Here is a 20087-nt window from a genome sequence, read left to right on the forward strand (position 1 = left end):
AGGGCTGTCTGCGCAGGGACCAGACCAAAGTGGATCGCTGTCATTTCAATACAACTCCAATATTAAAATTTGCACTGCTGTTAATGTGGAAGCATTTACAGAATATCAAAAAACAATCAAAAATGATTATCCATATTCACATGTACTTCCTATCATTTAGAATATTGTAATGTACTTTTTACTTGTCTTTACATCAGATAGTTACTTACATACCAGTCTAATAATATTTACACTGAAGATTTTCCCTCCGCAGTCTGTTACCAGTAATGTTGCACAGGAAACACTTATTGCAAAATGTAATCACCAAATCATCAATTTACACTAAAGTTTTCAAACAACATTTTTTACTAAAACCTACTGAATTCTCACATTTTCAATGACAGTTAGGTGTTAAATCAAGGTTTGTTCTATCACAAGCTTAACTTTGAATTTATCTGTGAATTAGAACTGTGTTTATTCTGTTGTTTTTATTTTACAAAATGTTTAAATGCTTTTGGAAGCAGTGATGTAACACAGTACGAAAAACTAAGCTAAGACCACTATAAGGCCTCATTAATAAAAGAATGCATGAATGAAAATGAAGCCATCCTTCCATCCATCAATTCATTTTATTTACCCACTTCTCCTTTCCAGGTCGCGGGGACTTGGTGAGGTCATTGTGTGAGAGGCAGGGTACACCCTGGACAGGTGTAAAAAAACTACAATACGAATAAAGTAAAGAAAGTAAAATAAAATTAAACAAACAAAAAAGAATCCAAAGTACTTAGATTGAGAAACTATAATGCTATAAGTAATTATATACAAAATACTTTTTAAATCACTCCAACTAGACAATGAAGTCTATTTAATTTTTGTTGCACTGAGATTTTAAATGTAAAATAAAATTTAAAAAAATAATACAATTTGTCTGTTTATTGTTTAAAAGTAGAGTTTTCTTTAAACTACATCCTGTTTTTATTTTTATATTTTGGGAGCTTTTATTTTTCTTCATTTGTTTTTCAAATAATTTACCACCAAATCACATTTTCTATGAAAGGGCAATATTAAAAGTTGAATAAGACTATTCAGTCTTGCAGGATTCACCCAGTGTGGTGCCACAAAAATCTTTTTTCCATGAGCCATTAGCTGGTTGTGCATCATCCATCTGCCACACTGTAAACTCTCCTCTTAGACTTGTCAATCAAGTGTAAAGGGAATCAATGATCCATTACGGTCACGATTTTTTTAATGTTTTGATAGCAAACGTATTTGTCTTTGGCGGTAATAGAACAAATGAATCTGTGTCCACTTGAGCAGTGCTGGCCCATTTAGAGTGCATGAGGAAAGTGAAAGGTGTTTCTATATAGCATGGCTGCAATTTACCTGTCAACTTAACCACTTCATGGTTAAGTGAGTGTAGTAGAAAGGAGAATGCTAGTTGGCACACACGTGTGTTTGTGTGCCCATACAGGCAAGCAATGAATGCCATTCATCTGTGTCTTTGCTTCCACGCTTGACTAGTTCACTCTAGTGTGTGCACAAGGAACCAGGGGCTCACAGCAGGATGTCAGCACCCCACAGAAATCTGTCTAAGCTGCTCCCAGCCAGCTTAGATAAACTAACCATGCACATCTCATGCATAGGGCAATACTGTGTCCTCTACAGTGCTAAAGTCGTTAAAGAGAGCTTTAGCCAGGGCTGGCTCCACACCCCGTCTGCCACTCACGCCCTGGGAGTCAGAACCTGGCATTCTCACTCTGTTTATTAGGACAACAGATCTTAACTAGAAAGGTTATTTATCTCCCCCTTTCTTTCACCCTCTATCACATTTATGTATGACCTAACACGGCCCGAGAGAAAGCCATTCACAGACACAGTGTGAATCTGAAGTAGTGGAGCATCCATAGATGCTCACTTGCATGCTTTATTAGTGAGCCAGCAGTCGGCACGGGACACAAAAGTGCGAGGCACTCACACAAGGACGCCAAACAAAGCTCAGTGCACTAATGGAGATAAGAGGACAAAGCAGCTCGGAAATACGGTGTAGAAACAGATGACTTAATTTCCCAAGATAACCGCAAATTACTGCAAACATTTATGTTGGCGCACTATTTCAGTTTGGCTGGGAATTTACAAAAAATTCACATCATCAACAGTAACAGCCAGAGGAGCGTTAACTGGAATGTGATGATGTAAATTAGGACCTGATGCTGCGCTATTGAACAAATCTTGGCTATTACTGGAGAACAAGGGAACAACAAAAGAGAATTCAAGTTCTCTGCACCTGAGCGGGGAAAATTGTAATTAGAGAAATCAGTAAAAATATTTTAGTGCTACGGTGATTGAATCACGTTTTGTGAGGTCGACAGATGCAGTGACAAATCACATCAAGCACCAAGCATGCACATTTTAGTGGGGCCTCTTTTACATACTTTATAAATACATACAGAGAAGGAATAAATAATCTGTTAGAAAGTTAAAAAAAAAAAAAAAAAAACGCACCACAAATTTTGACACTCAAGTAGTTCACTCCTTATATTTGGCCTGGGTCTGTTGGCTGGTAATTCCTCTGTCTTGAGTCTTCCGTTTCTATATTTCTTTTCTTACAGCAATATAGGTACTGACAGGAAAATGTATATTCTCTTTTTCCTATTCATTTTATCTTTTTCTGCATCATAACTGGAGCCACTGAAAGCTGCACCCCGAGCCCCGTGAGCCATGAGATGTCGATAAGAGTGGAACCTTGCTGGCTGAAAACCAACCTGGATGCACTATCAAAAAGCCATTGCTGTGTTTGGAGAGGACACTGAATAAAATATAAATCTTAGCGCGGAAATATATGCTGTGGGTGTTTGATAGTTGTGTGGAAGTAACGTAGTCTAGGAAAGGAAGAAACCTGAGAAAACGCTTATCTTTGAGTTCATGCAAATAGATGTTAAACTGTCTTTGTTCATCCAAGTACAATGCATCCTTAAAGATGTGTCGAACAAGTAGTTTCCATCCAGTTCTGGGACAGCTCTGAACAAGCATGAGACACCAATTATCTAAGCTGCACACAAGATTAAACACTTAATACTAAAAACAAAATTTAAAAAAACTTGCAAAGTATGAGAAACTCAATGCGAGAGGTTGTGAAAGGAATTAACGCGGATGAATGCTGTGATGAAAAACAGAGCAGGCACAACCACTAAGGTCAAAAAACACTGGCTCATGCACATACGTAAACAGCATTAAGATGCGATTAAACTTGATAAAACTTCAGCCCTTATTAACCACAGCTATTTGCACGTCCTGCTGCAGAGACAAAGAACTGTGCACCACAAATAGATCTGTTAGAATTTTAATGCAAAAAGCAATTAGATTGGCAATAAACTAACTTATTAGTAGTACACAAATAATAAAGAGCCATCTAATATCTCAGTAAATGTGAGTAAAATTAAACTGAAGAAGACAGTTCACTAAAATGCAGGTTAAAAAAAAGACAGTGTGAGAATGCATTAGACATAAAGACTAATGTGGTTCATTATGTAATATCAAACAAAAACAAAAGCAGTGTTGGTAGTCTAAAACCAGAACCCTGTCCTCTTATTACTGTTTGTTTTGACATTCAGCAAATCTGAAATGAACTTAGCGAAAACCCAGCTGTGGGTGGAACCTCAATTTCCCTGACGCGTCGACCTAAATCTGTCTGCAGCATTTACTTTGCATCAAGTGTTGAAATGTATAAAGTAATAAAGAATTTGTTTGTTTGGTTGATTCTTTAGTAAGGCTTCCTTCACACTGGATGACGACCCTGCTACAACATAAAAACAGTAACAAAAAAAACAACAACATGGATGCTCTTTGCAGGTTCCGGCAAATGTTTTCAGGCATGTATTAAAAACAGTTTGGAGGATTGTAATGCCGGCAGCAATATTGGGGTTCTATATGGAGGTTCAGGAAGGACAGGGAACCTTGATGGGATAGTATCTATGACATGGGCTTGCATGCACTAGAGTAGCCTGGTCATCAAGAATTTGTGGAAGAGCTGACCATATTAGTCTCCTGCCTAAGCTACACCCCCATCACATCTAAACCAAACTGGCAGCTCTCACTACACATCTGCGATGACCAATCCAGACTCTCCATGCACCACTAAATACTGTGTCATGCTCAGCTGTCTTTTATTCATCATTTGGATGCAAAGCAATAATGACATCTTGATCAGGCCTTCCGGACACTGAAGGAAGAAAGAAAACCCCTTCACCTGTATTGTCTCATGCTTTCCTCCCCTACAGCAAGACCGAAACTGACGTTGAAGGCCCAGAAACTACAGATAGGAAAATTCAGCAGATTGTGACAAGGACCTGGAAACAACCGAGTGCATATGTAATATCTATGGCAAAAGCATTGGGCTAGCTTGGTCTGATCTTGGAGCATGTAGCTGCATCTTGATGTGGTCCACAAGAGTCGTACCAGAGCAGGGCCGGGGTGTGGGAATATGCAGCAGTATCATTGTGGGAATAACCTTTGCGTTGAGGGCACAGAAGAACGTCTCAGGAATACAAAAAAATATGAGGAAACAACTTGCTTGAGGAGTTCTAAAAGTGTAGGAGCATGAGTGCCTTCCCACTAAAAGTTCTTTAAAATTTGCTGTGATTCAGCCAAGTTAAAAAAGTTATGCAGGTCATGAAGAGCAAAGCAGGGGTCATCATTCAGTGTCAAAGGTCATGAAGAGCAAAGCAGGGGTCATCATTCTGTGTCAAATGGGACCCAAGATATTTTCTTCTCTAAATCACAACTGTGGAAGTAAATAAGTGAGTTATTTCTTATAATCTGAAGATCGGTAATGGTCAGAGGCACTCCTGTGGACATCTGTGACCCAGGTTTTCCTGTGTATGTGTGTGTGTGTGTGTGTGTGATATCTACTCACTGAGTCTTTTTGCAGCCTCCAGGGCTTTAGAAGCTGTATCAGCGACGAAGAAGCGCTGGACGGCCACTCCACAGTCTTGCATCAGCTTCTTGCTCTGGTACTCTTGTAGATTCAGCCATCTCCTGGGATTCAGCCAGGTGCACTGGAACAAGGAGGTAAAGATTATGACTTGTAAGTGAAAGACAGTTAACATTGCATGATGAAATATCTTTTACATCGTGACTAACACTAACAGTTTTTTCCTCTTCAGTTTAACTTCTCGCTGAGCCTGTCTGTTGACATATTTCACATTATACAACACCAAAACATGTCTTGCACCTGCCTTGGAGCTGCATTACAGCTAAAGAGCTGTTTGCTCCATCAGCAGACACTGGGCCCTGTCAGCTCCAGCTGTTGTTGCTATTAAAAAGAAATTGGCTTTTTAATGGGAAGGAGAGACAAAGGCTGCAGTAGAGATAGAATCACTTTGCAACAGCACACAATACAAAATGCACAGGTGTGTGAGCACAAGCAAGCAAATTGCCATGTGTGCAAGCATGCAAATGTTGTCAAAGGAAAGAAGACCAGGGAGCCATTAAGAAAAAAACAGCCATTAAATTAAAAAGAAAACAAGGATTTTGACGCAAATTGGGGTTTGACATGTAAATGACGCTTCAGTGTTTGCATTTCCTGCCTCAGTAAAGAATAAGCTAAAATAAAAAGAGGATTACACAAACACTGCAGTTCAAAATGTTATGCTAAGTCAAGCTAAACGGATCTAAGATGGTGTCTACTTTTACAGTTGTTAGGGCTTCACAAGACTGGGTTTCAAGGAGATCTGCATGAAAATGGTCGCACACACACAATCCATTGAATAATAGGAACGAAACAAAATCAAAAATGTAGTCGTGACAATGTAGCAAAACAGAATCTGCATTCTTGTAAAAAGAAAATCTAAAACTGTACTGTAAATATTCAAAGCTTGGTCTTCATTAAGGCCTTTACAGCACATAAGTTTATCTTTAAGTGTTCAAAAAAGAGAAAAAGATGACACTAAGACACTAAGTAAATTTTGCAAACTGACCTGTCTTTACAGGCAAGAAAGCAAGTGTCAATATAAGAAAGATTTAAACTGTAATCCTCCCAAAAGTATCATTTGGAAGGGCCTGCTAAAAAGGCAGTTATTCTATAGCCATTTTTATGTCTGTTTGTGTGCATTTCTTTATGCATAGAAAATATATTTTTTGTCAAGTATTAACATGTTTGAAAATTTAAAGTTATCTTATCATGGATTAATAAGGCTAAATCATTCAGACACATCCAAGTTACAGGGGAAATGATTGAATAAAAAAATGAACGATTTTGCTCTGAAAAAAAAAAAAAACACCTCAGCCCTGAACTATTGTGCTATAAATAAACAAGGACAAATTCCACAGAAAAGAACAAACAGCTGATAAATAAAACTAATTTGCAAAGACTCTTAATATATTAGGAACAAGAAAAGGTGTCACAATGATCAAATATTTTGTGCATACGTGTGTGCTTGAGGCGTAACTAATTTTGAGTCAAATTTTAATTGAATGATCCATAAAGAACATGACGAGGCCACCATGCGCATTTTAAGCTGTCAGCGACCTCTTTAACAAAATATTTCTGCAATATGATTACAAAGACAATTCCTTCTTTAGTATGACATTGTTCATACATAAATCCTCAGTGATCAAGTCCTGCGACAATGAATTTTCGTGAATGAAGCCAGCATCGCAGAACCAATGATGCGTAAAGAATAACTAGCACTGCTGTGGAGCGCTACATCTAAAATGTGTGTTGGACATGTATACACCATCTGTCCTCACTACATGATACCATCAAGTCGAGAGGCCAGGTTATCCTTTCATTTATTGACTGTTACAGCTCTGTTACTAACTCGTTTGGTGGCTCAGAGGCGTAACGGCGACAGGTTGATTCCAACCCCCAATGTCACCTTGGCCCTATCGTAAAACACACCGATATGGCAAGAAGGGGTCTCGGGTCTGCTTTGAAAGTGTTTTGTGAAAGGGGCTAGTGTCTCCATCATTAACAAGAGGGTAGAACAATAAGTAATTAAATACAATGAGGTTAACAGGATCTCATTTTCAACCCAAAGTGAGCAAAATAATCGAGTCTCAAATGAAAACAAATCCATATCGAATTAAATCAACCTACAAGAACACACTACACACACAAATAGCAAAAAAATAAAGCCTAGCTAATCTTAAGCAGGGTTGCTTATATATTTTAACCAACTTTGTGTTTTCTCAAGCGACGATAAAAACTTTTAACCTCACTCACTGTCTTAACATACTTCAACAATAAGCAAGTCACCAAATGTGACCCTAGACCAGTTTTGGGAAGAAAGGCAGCAACCAAGAAGCAACACTGGTCAAAAGGTGTGAAAATTACGCTCTTGAACAGAACTGGATCTCACACCTTCAGAGCGATGTGTACTAGGACAGTTATGTGCCAAATGACCGACTCCTGACCCGACAGTTTTTCAAACAGGACGGAAAACCCTGAAAATATGATTCACAATCAACAGAGGGGTTGGGAACTATTCGTCTTTTACCAATATTGTTGCTTAAAATGTGGTATCTTCATGAAAGAGTACTTTGCCATTTTATTTTCTCTGCAACAACAACCTTATTTTAAGCTGTGAGCTTGTACCCGTATTCCAGGTTTCAACATTGCATCTTTTGGAGGTCATTAAAAATTGCTGCAGTAAAAAAAACAAAAAAAAACAAACAAACAAGAAGCAAATGGTTTCCCAAATAAAGGAATATGTAAAAAAGAAATATAATACAGCTTCTGCACTCCTGAGATGGGTTGGCGATTCCTCCAACAAAGTTGAAATGAGTTCAGGACACCCACGGTGGATCTGTGACTATTTGACAATAAATATATCTCATAATTTGTTGAGCATGTTCAAAACTCAAATAACAAGACAATGAGTCACTGCAACTGAACCGCAGGGGGTTCAAAAGTTTTTGCTGGCTACTTTTTGTAGATTGACCAAAAATACTTTTGTAAATGCTCATCTAGAAAAGTCCCTGTGTTATCCTCAATCTGCATAATGCTGCAAAATGTAATTTTATTCACAATAAAAAGGTGATTTTCTTCCTCCTTGTTTTTGATCATTTTTGTTGACCCATGGCCACAGCCATATTTAAGCAGGCAAGCGCTATTGTTGTGACACCACCACTGATTGGAACCACAAAGTTCTCATTTATCCGTCGAGGCATCTGACTGGTCAATGTTGGGGGCATGACACTGCGTTGTTTTCCAGGCAGTGGATGACAGATACCACAGTTGAGTTTTGTTGCATTATGTGTTAAATAAATATTCATTTTCTGAATGTTTTGTTCTATGGTTTATGTAGTAGATCTTTGCACATCTGGTATACCTCTCCTCTCAGTTGAGTGGATTCTACCAGACCAAAAGAATGTCAAGACAATCTATTTCAAACCTTCAGTCAATGTGTTTTTATATAAATCTATTTTACAAGATTACTTACTTCAGGTTTACTGTCTTAGGAGATAGTTCCTTGTCTTGGCTAAATGAATTCTCCATCTGATTTTACTGAAAACTCTCCCAGTCCCTCCAAACAGCCAAAAATTCTCACAGATTATCCCCAAAAACTGCTGATTTTGGACACTTCAAACATCCTCCCTGCCTTGTTCCAAATGCCAGGAAAATGCATTTCTGATGTTTTAAATTTTAAATTTTTCTGGGAAAAACCCCTTACCCTCTTTGGTCAATCGCCTCATAACGTTGGTTCTCAGTACTGGAATTTGCCTAGTGGATGGTCAGCCCCCAACATTTCCTAAATAGCCTCCTACTCTTGAAACTTTTGAACTCCCTGTAAGCGAAGAAATTGGGAGCTCTTTCCAAACATTTTGGAGGCTCCCTCTCACATTCCATTTGCCTACTAGTCGCCAAAAATTGCAGCACTGTCAGAGACTACTTTAAGGTTGAGAAAGTGTTCATAAGGCAATTCAAATGCTCATTTCCTATATCTACAATATGGCCCACTTCTGGTTTGACAATAAAACATACCAACACAGTCCAATATTTATTTTATTACTCTGTAAGGACCAGCAGGCAGTATGTCTACTTCTTATTTTAAGCAAAAGCAGCTCTGCCAAGGAAACAAACCAAAGAACTGCAAAATAAATCAGGTGGATCTGTTTGCTAGCTGCAGGCTGAGAACTGATATCAAAAACACTTCAAGTCAGTGCAGCTTGCTAAAAACAAAAAAGTATGTTTTTATTTCTTGGAGGTTTCCTAATAGAAAAACGTGTCCATTTTTGATGTAAAAATGAAAAGTGTTATTTTGTGTAGTGTTTTCTTTGACTTAAAATTTTTTTTGGGCTAGCTTTTTAAATTAAACTTTACTTGACTATGCATCAAGAACAGCTTCTCTGCAAATTTATCACAGTAGCTATAATTAATGATCTTAGCGCCCAAATAACAAAGTTGGATTAGGTCCTTATTCTGTATCATCATATCTGAATGTTTTTACCCATACAACCAAAAACCAGCAATCCACAATTTATATCTAAAACTACTCCGTCAGTACCACACTGGATTAGCATGATTTCTCCATTTCAACACTCATGAGAGCGTGTCTGGAGACTTCATTAAAGCCACAATGGGTTGTTCTCTAGAAGAACAGAGCCTGCTGATATATACAGTCCTTGTCTTTTGCATAACTGAATACATGAGGGGAATCTGCAGGTCAACTCTGAAGTTGTGATAATATACTATTTATATGTTTCAATTATTACATGCTATGCTATATAGCTATGTGAACCATTGCTTTTTAAATCCCCCAATGAACTCTATTACAGCAAATATTGATGACACAACTCTTCTGCAGTGGTGAGGCGAGGTTCAAAGAGAGCAGAAACTGAACTGGAGAACTTCATAAAAATGCAGAAATACACACACGAACCACAAAACCACAAAATAAATGTAGACACAAAACAAGAAAGGCAACATTTAGGAAAACAATAACCTAATTCTGGGAAAATGTGTCCGCCTACATTAGCCACGGACCAAAAACAAATGCTGGTTTGTATAAATTATAGTCATTCTTTTTCTGTCACTTCTTTTTATAGACCACTTGAGCGGAACATATTCCCACATCCTTAACAAGCCTAAGAGGAAAACGGGTTCTTCCAGTGTTGCAGACTCACTGGACTGCAGTCAGGTACCTGCAGGGTCCACTCTCAAACAACATTTACTTCCACCTTCCAAATGTTTGCCTCAGGAGCATCAGCTCTCCTGCCTGGATGATGCATACATTTATTCATTATTCCTTTGGTCAACAGCAAAAAGTAGAAACATGGACAGCAACAAAAGGATTATAAATTTGACACTTGACCTTCGATTTGCAATGGAAAAATACAGATGTAATTTAAACTATAGAGTTTTCAAGAGTTAAACTAACATTTACGCATCAGAGGTTAAGAATCACAGTTGTTTTTATCGTTGTACTATTTTCACAATTTCAAAAGTAAGTTACTCTGCTGTTTGAAGTATGAAAAAAATGCTAAAATGATAGACATGTTTTGAAGTTCTTACCCCTATCCATTCCAAAAATGACTCAAAACAATGAATTGAGAAATTCTGATTAGGTGTATTTTTTTGCTATGAAATCTTGGGGCATTTCTACTGAGGTTAGATTAACAGTGTTTACATCTGCTCATCTGAGGAACAAAGCTGTTTTTTTTTTTTATCATTGAACTAAAGAGCCCAAATGGGAAAACTCACTGTAAATATGAATTTTTAAATTGTAAAACTGTAGACTTATTTATTTAAGATAATTTTTTATACTCTACTTAAGAAATGTGTGCTCTCCATTGGGAGATGCGCCAAAATTAGACAACTGATAGAGAAAAGTTCAAGAGGAAGGATTGTTCATTTGACCCTTTTCAACAGGAGCTGTGATTTACAGATAATTCATTCATGAAAATCAAGAAAATACATGCTGCAGAGGAAGATGTTAGTATTAATGTTCACTTATTCATCATTTCTACTCTTCACAAAAATTATTCCGCAGCACATAACTCCAGAAACTGCAGTTGTAAGAATACGTATGTAGTTCACCAACACCTGCAGTGCAAGCTTTACAGCCCGGGCTTTTCACAGCAATGACCCATTAAATCTTCATTATTCTTTCTTTTCAATTTCCCTGTACTGAATGACACAGGTAAAATGACAAAAACTATGTCATTGTCATAATATTTATGGATCGTCATATAGATTTGGCATGAAGAAAAATTACACATACAAGCTTATCAAGAAGAAAATAAAAAATTCTGTCTTTTTCTTAAATCTTGGTTTGCCTATGAAACCGCAGATAAAAAAATGTCCATCAAACTTGTCATCAACCGATGTGATGTAATGGGTTGTCTGAAGGTATATCTTTCTTGATTTTGTTTAGTCACTTGTTGAAAATAATAATAATAAATTTAAATTCTTAAAGATCAACAGAACATAAAATTGCAAAACACTATCTATAAATAGTTGTTTTGTTTTTAGTCCTTTATCACAGAAATGCCAGAAAACAGTTGAGAACTCAGACTATTATACATTCAAATCCTCCTTGTTACAGAAATACTGTTGCGTCCGGGCTCAAATACTTCCAATGTAATTTCTATTAAAATTAGAACAGCCCTCTAAATTTGCTATTTGTCTTCTCAGACCATCTAAAACTCAAGCCAGCATCAACTTCATGGCTCCTTTGTTACCAAAAAGAAAGTGATGAGTGAGGGGGGAAAAGTGAGGCAGACTTCCCAAAAATAACTCCTGCTTATTGGAGAACTCAGGTGGGCTTGAGGTGACACCCCAGGCACCGACAGTTACCTGGGGCAAGACACCAGAGACCGGAAAGCAACCTAGGGCAAATATGTACCAGACCCAAAGACAGTCTGAATAAAAGAGAGGGTGTTATGAGTTCTATAAAAATGTGCCTTCAAATGTAGCCAGTAAAGGACACATACAGTAAAGTTCTTCAAAAGTGCATGTATTCATCATTAATGATAAAGTTCATTTAGACTTTCCTAAACATACCTATGTAGCACTTTACAAAAAGATGCACATTAAAGTAAAACTGAACAATATAATCCAGAGAAGGCATACAGCCTCACTGACAGCTGTGGTTTATGAACAATCAGTGACAATGTTTTCAGCAATATGTTGCCAAATTTAAATATGATGTGGGTAAAAAAATAGCTATTTAATATAGATAGTATTTTTTTATTTATTTTTTTTGTATGGGGGATATTACTGTTGTTTGTCTATTGTTGGTTTGAGATGAATAGGAAGCTTTTGTTGCACTTAGTGAAAAATAATATGCTGTTAGCTCAAGTGAAATTACCTTCACTTCTCTTCACATTCCTTCATTCTAGTAAAATGCACTCAGGGAAAATTACAGAACAGTTTGCCCTTAAAGAATAATAATAATCATGAATTCATGATCAGCCTTGATTTTTTTAAAGTTTGACATCCACCTAGTCTTTGCTGTGCTGACAATAAGATCAGAGCTCAAAATTTCTGGTTTACATACCTTAAGCACCAAGGTGCCCATTGACTAACAGGAATGACTGGAGCGCCTGTGAACATCTGTCTTTCTTGACTTTTTGGTGTGTAATGCACCATTGGCTCAGTTGGAAACCATTAAATCTCTTATGTGGACATATTTAACAAACTGAATCAGCTAAAAAGACATGCTGAATTGGTTTAGAAACTGTTAGGGAAAAGATTAATCTAGTTTGCTGTATAGGTTAGAGAATCGAGTCTACAAGTATGTTATTTGGAAATTTGCTTGTTATTTTCCAACACATAAGAGCATAAATGTTTAATAAAATCATATATGAACTAAATCAATATCTATTAAACTGGAACAAGGTTTAAAATGAAAATAAGCCTAACTAAGCTGAAACTCTGTTTAAAACTCAACTAACACAGACTTTCTTTACACAAATGTTATTTTTATTTTTATCCTATTTAATCATTTACATCCTTCTGCTTTACTCTGCACTGCAATATAGCCATAGGCTGCAGGAATTGAAAGTTGGTAGGTTGTGTCTATGGTGTGTTCAGGTACAACTTTTCTTCCCCCAACAGACACATGCAACATAAGACAACACAATGTGGGAGCCCGCTGTCGCAACTAGCTCTCAATGTTGGTTTAATTAGTGCCCTAAATAATTTGAAATATGAAATAGCTGCACTTCAGCATATATGAAAAAACAGAAGGGAAGGTTATTCTTCTGTTATAAAATCTCAATCGTCTCTTATTATGTGTCCTTAATAACCACCAATCAAAAAAAAAATTGAACAAATATCAACCTAATTACTGCTGCCTGATTCATTAGAGAACCCTTTTCAAAACAAAACATTCACTTAATCTCAGAAATGTTTAAATACAGTCCTGTGAAAAAGTCCTGAGTCATCCCTTATTTCTTTAAGCTTTGTTTTCAAGGAGCCAGAGATTCTTGTAATCTTTTAAAGTGGTTTTAAGTAGTATGTTCTCAGAGTTTCATAATTTTTTTCAAAGTTTTTCTTTGAGCATCCTTTTTTTCACCCCCACTCATTTTCAGTTGTTACCCCAGTACCTAATTATTTTTAAATGAATATTTTATTTCTTTAAACCATGTAACCCTGACCCATAAATCATTCTGGCTTGAAAAGGCTCTTGAACTCAAGGAATAAGCCAGTGTTGTGTCTACATCAAACATAACTCGATTTGACAAAAAGAAACAAAAAGAAAAATAGAATAAAAAAGGAATTTTAGCAGTACAGCTGCAAAAATTAGTCAATATAATCAGCATCTACTTCCAAAAACTGTTGATGCAGATTTTTTATTTTGATTTATTGATTTTTATTGTTTAATGCATTTTATTTTGTGTGATGGTAACATTAAGTCTTCTTTTTCTTTCAGCTGTTCCCTTTTCAGGGGTCACCACAATGAGTCATCCTCCTCCGTCTAACTCTGTCTTCTGCGTCCTCTGTCCTCACTCCAACTACCTCCATGTCCTCTCAAATCGCATCCATATATCTCCTCTTTGTCTTTTTCCTGGCAGCTGCATCTCTAACATCCTTCTACCAATATACCCACTGTCCCACCCAAGAACATGTCCAAACCATCTCAGTCTGGCCTCTCTAACTTTATCTCCCAGTCGTTTAACATGTGCTGTGCTCTTTACCACACTCCCCGTTTTCCTGGACGGTCGACCCTAAGTACTTGAAGTGCTGCACCTTTGTGACCTCGGCTCCTGGTAGCCTCACTAATCCACCTGCCTCCCTCTCATTCACACACACATGTACTCTGTCTTTCTACGGCTGACTTTCATTACTCGTCTTTCAAGTTCATACCTCCACCTCATACCAAGGTTCTCTTCCACCTGTTCCCTGTTCTCACCACACATGACAATGACATGCAAACATCATAGTCCACGGGGATTGACCTCATCTGTTAGTCTGTCCATCCCTAGAGCAAACAAGAAGGGGCTCAGAGCCAATCCTTGATGAACTCCCACCTCTACATTAAAGCTATCTGTCACTCCTACAGTGCACCTCACCACTGTTCTGCTGCTCACACTCACAAATAGTCACCTCGTCTAAGTCTAACTTCAACAACTCTCTGCCAGGTCTTCATTGTGTGGCTCATCAGCTTAATTCCCCTGTAGTTGCTACAACTCTGAACATCACCTTTGTTCTTAAAGATTGGCACCAACGCATTTCACCTTCAATGCTCAGGTATGTTCTCACATCAAGTAAAATAATACATATATGTGGTTCGTTTTAAATATCTATGTTTGAAAGGTTATTTTAGTTGCTATTATCCTCAATTTTTAAGCACCTTCTACCTACTGACTGACTCTGTGTGATTTCTGAATGGACTGAGGCGGCATGGGGAGTTGAACTGCTGCTACACCTTTGAGCCACCAAATGAGGTAGTAACAGAGCTATAATAGTCCATTCATTCATTTTCTTTTACCTGCTTTTCCTTTCTGGGTCGCAGGGCAGCTAGTGCCCTTCTCTAGAAGTTATTGTGCAAAAGGAAGGGTATATCAATCATAGTCCGTAATAGTCGACAAGTGAAAAGTTAAGCAGGTTTAAGGATGTGATATGGCAATGGCTTACAGTCTGTGCAACCACCCGGCCAAAAATCCACAAGTCCTAAAAGCCTAAACAACAATAAATAGATTCATTACAGAGAAGAAGACTGAAAATAATGCAAACCAACTTTGTACTTTGGTAAACTACAGATCACTAAACTGATTTCATTTGCCATGTTTTGAAATACATTATTAGGTAGACATCCATCACACATTTAATGTGTACTGCTGCACATCAATGCAGATGAGTTTTGCTTAGTTCAGCTTCATGTCTCTTTTGGTTTTGCCATGTTGCTTTATTTCTGAAAGCTCATGTCTGTGGGATGTGGCTGGCTCGATTAGTGATTTATGAACAGTCAGAGGTTACTTTAAAAGACGCACTGGTTTTTGTGGCTATTTTGCGCAACTGTTTTGTGAAAGTGCCTGTTATTTCAGTTACTTTTAGTTCTGCTTAACGCTTTTCGGAAGGAATATCCTAATAGTGCTGAGGTCTTGAATGAAGAGGAATGATCTATGAAGAAGAAGAATCTGAGTGCCACATGTCTGCCCTGAAAGAAAACAGTAAGTGGTGGGTGACAGACTGGCAGCAAGGCAAGCAGCTGGCCTGCTGTCCCTTGAGACTTTCTCTCTACAGTAATTATCATCACCGGCACACTAGAGACAATCCACCACAATCAGTCTACCTAGCTACTGCTCTATTTACTCTCATGTACATGGATAAAAAAGAAAAGTAACACACAGGAGATCTGCTGTACACACTGGCAGAAACAGAGTTGTATGCCAAGATCCTGAGATGGGATAAAGTATTCACAGTAAACTCTTCTACACACAAAAGCACTTAAGATCGCTCTGATGAATGCATCCAAGTGAAGAGAAGTGGGACACACTGGCAAAAGAGACAAGGAGTGGTGACAATGACGAATAACAGTCTCTATCAAGTTATTAAGGTAAGAAGGATGGCACACTGATGCTTCAGTGCACATGGAAAAAAAAAGAGACTTTATTATTGTCCATACTTGTTGATCCAACAAGCAAATCTGCCTCTTTTTTCCCTTTTTCTGTTCAAGACTTTGGCTCAGTAATAAATCAAAGACATTCTAAAAAAAAAAAGGCCCCCAAAAAAGCAATGAACTTACATTTAAACATTTAAAGTTAAAATTAAAATTATATTTAACACAATATCATTTCATCTATAGCTATTACTAACTAATAACCTTTCCTGAGAAAAGTGATTGTAACTGTCTTTCCAACTGGATTTGGTTTTAGCCTCAAGAGCATGTACTAAAACCCAGAAATCTAATAAAAAAAATCTAATAAGAAAGAGGACAAAGAAGATCCATTTTCATACTGAGAAAGTTGTTATTTCACTAAAGAATTTGCCATTAGCAAGCTTACAGACAGAGTCTTGACTGATATTTAGCAAGTGATCACACAATTCTATACACTGCAGCAGAATACGTACAGTATATCCCTTGGCTTTCTCCCTTTTTTGTTAAACTTTATTATCGCCCACAGCCATGAAAGGTGGGCTATAAAGCAATTGCCTCTGTGTGTGTGAGAGACTGTCTTTGATATGGATGTTCTGATACGAGTATCAGTTCTGATACAGTGTGCTTATACCCTTACAGAAAAAGTGTTCAGTTACTACAGTACCGAAACCACTTCATGGTGGCAAGATGTTTACTGCTCAGTTGAGCAACCAAATGGCAGAAAAGGAGCAATGTCAGTGGTGTGGAGTGAACAGCAAAGTTATCAAGAAGAGGGACAAAATCTAGCACTTTCAGCACAAGCACTTTATTAAAACATAGAAAAAAAAACATCAAGATGCCAAGTTTAAAGCATTTTCTAACAACAGTGGGAAATAGCCACAGTCTCTCATTGAGCAGAGGGGAGAAAGTACAGATCTGAGCACAAGCTTCCCGACAATCTTACTCCTCACCGATGAGAACAAGACATTTGCTGTCCTGCTTCCGTTTGAGGAGTTACCACAAAAACGTAAGCCCCTCTGATTTTGAAACACATGTTCAAAGTAACTGTGAGAAGTGAAATGGCATTTATTAGTAAGAGTGACATGAGTTGAAGGTTATGTATGGTGAGGCAGAGTCTGACCCAGTCAGATTCATGAAGACCATAACTGTTTTTACAAGGAATGGAAATTTTAATTAAGTACATTTTCAAAGCTGAACTTAAAATATCTTTCTAAAAATAAAATTTTACTGTTTTTGTTTCTATTCAAAGTTTCTAATTTTAACAGAACACGCACATAAAGCCCAAACATTTGACTTAGGGTCAGTATGTAGGTTAAACATACAGGTGTCTGAGATTTTGTCAGTCAAACCACGGAGAACAAAACATACATAGATAGAGCATAGTTAAATAAATAAAAACAGGTTAGGTTACTGTACTATAGTTTACAAAGACTTTCATAATCGGAAAACAAACTTTCACAAAACAGATCTGCAATTCCGCCACAAAGGCGAGACCCTCCTTAAGCTGCTTCTGACCATTCATAAATCAACAAGGTGGTCAGACCACTAAACAATGTGAATTTTCACAAATAAAACTAGCATCAAGGAACCACCAAGTGAGAAAAGAAGTACCTAGCAGTATTGATACTGTGCACTACAGTGAAAATATGTCGTACAGCACCTATTCTGCACCATGCAGCCAGCTGGTCACACAGAATATTTGCCATCTCCACATCAAGCCACGGTGCTGGCTTACCCTTACACACATCCTTTGTTTCAGCTCTGTCACTACTTCACTGAGCAGCTCAGAGGTGTAACAGCAGTGGGTCAAGCCCCCCATGCTGCTTCGGTCCTTTTATGTTCACTTCGAGAGAGCGAGAAGGTGTCATTAGCTTAATATCTGTAAAACTGACTGAGTTATAGCTCTTTTTGTGTGGATTGATTGAATATATTTAGTAAAAATAATGCACATACACATATAAATAGTACCTACATTAAAAACACTTGAATGACACAAGAAAGTGAAAATACTTCTTTCCATTGTGATCCAGTTTATTGTTGGCTAAAGCTGATTAGCTGCCGCAGCCATCTTGAATCGGATTGACTCCAAACGTCAATTAGTTGTAGCTGTACATCCACTGACATCTTTCTGAGAGTTTCTTAAAACGTAAACAGTGATTCATGAGATATTTTGCTAAAAGACAAACACATACAAGCTCATGGCAGCGAGCGATAAAAACGTTACACATCTCACAGATAAAGATTATGTACAGCTGCTCCCTTCTCAGAGCACTCAGAAAGCCATAAAAGCAGATGCGTCAGATTGCCAAGTCCTTGTCCCATCTGCCCTGATGTACAAGTGCCACTGAAGGACAAACTCATGGTGTATACCGCTACTCTCAAAACACTTCTGGACCATATGGTATTCAGCACAGCATCGTTCAACATCAGGACTTCTCTTACTCCTAAGAGGGTTGAAATTGTGCAGTCTCATGTTTGGTTGAGAGCAGGATGCACAATGTCAAGCCACACTTGCTGCAAGAAGTGTCATCACAGTGGGGCGATGTCCGATCTTGGCACTTTGCAAAGTCATTTCATGACATGCCGCTACTTTATCGCTTGACCTTCTCTTAAACTTAAAGAGTCAATATCCTGGGGCTAATTTAAAGCTGTTGTCTTTATCACTATGAGAGTGGAACAATGTCAAAAAGTGGCTGTCTGACAGGGTAAGTCTGCCTGCCTTAGAAATTTTATTGGAGCTGTAATTTTTGTGGGAAGGTCACAAAGCAGACAATCACCTCTGATCAGGTCCATAAACAGCAGCCAGTCAGTGCTGCGCTGCGTGTCAGTCTATCACTCAAAAATTCCAGAGGTTGACACCACAGAAAAAAAACAAAACATCCGTTTCTTGGAGGTGAAGCAAAGCAGAATCCAAACCCTGCTCCAACAAAAATCCCCAATTTTTACCTAAACAGAGCAATACAGTTTGATTTCATCCGATAATTCAAGACAACATTCACATACTGTAAGGCAGAAATCCAACATGTCTGGTGAGGTTAAAATCCTAATTACTCGTCATGACCAGACCATAACCCTTTGAAATGACACTGCCTAATTAGTGACGACAAATGACTGCAAAGTTAATTACCCAGAATGCTTCTTAAGGGGCAATATCAAATGTCTAAGAAATTAACAGATTGCCACTTCACCATTGCTGTGTAATTGATTTGTTCCCTTTCAGGTTATGAACTAATCTCTTTTCCCCCGTCCATTTAACGAACCATCCAGGAAGAATTTCAACACTGCAGTGTCCACGTCTACAAGCACGAGTTGAATTACACGCAGCAGTCCGCAGAGCGATGCTCTGAATTATTGCTGTACTGATTGCAGTCGAATGTTTCTCTGTTAATGAGGTTGCACTTTGTGACATCTCATAAATAGAGGCCGTTTTGCAATTAAACAAGCACAGACATAAATAGAGTAAGGTTTGAAAGAGGTGACATACAATAAAAGGAAAACAAAAAGAGAGCATAAAGAGGCAGAGTTTCTAGCCAAGCATGCCAGTAAGATTCACTGATACATTTCCATTTAGAACTACACATTTAGCACGGGTAAACTCGTCAGGCGCCACTCTTCTCTAATTAATAAATTAAGAGATTGCTAATGGTGTTGCACTAGCTAAAATAGGGCAAATTAAATCAACTGCCTTTCAGCTGTTAGCTTCATGGCATAGTCAGACTAATTTTGCCAAAACTTTGGTGTGTTAAACCCCCCAAAACGACCTTTAAATATAAAACATTAATTTTTTGTTGTGTTGTAAACGGAAAGATGCTTTAAACATATTAAGGGCTTTTTTTAGCCTTATAAAGGCTCCACAAAGTGCTTTATGCAACATGTATTGCATTGTTTTATTTAAACAACAACCCTCATACACCTGTATCATACATAAAAAGGACAGTGTGCATACAATCTTTCGTATGGCACGGAGGATGCTCTCATTACCACTAATATGCCCTTGTACTTTTCCATGCCTTTGCCTCTAGAGCTAAAAGGTCATGCCCGGACCATCTGAGTGCAGAGAGA

General features: G+C 37.8%; 1 protein-coding gene across 1 annotated transcript in view; it reads right to left on the bottom strand.

Moving 5' to 3' along the window:
- Positions 1–20087, bottom strand: part of suclg2 (succinate-CoA ligase GDP-forming subunit beta) — a 95236-nt gene that overhangs the window by 69748 nt on the left and 5401 nt on the right. Inside the window, exon 2 of the mRNA XM_017429946.3 lies at positions 4892–5033. Within this exon, the coding sequence (XP_017285435.1) occupies positions 4892–5033 (142 nt within the window). The remainder of the gene's footprint in view (positions 1–4891; positions 5034–20087) is intronic.

The sequence above is a fragment of the Kryptolebias marmoratus genome, linkage group LG4, assembly GCF_001649575.2.
Source record: "Kryptolebias marmoratus isolate JLee-2015 linkage group LG4, ASM164957v2, whole genome shotgun sequence".
NCBI classification, from domain to species: Eukaryota; Metazoa; Chordata; class Actinopteri; order Cyprinodontiformes; family Rivulidae; genus Kryptolebias; species Kryptolebias marmoratus.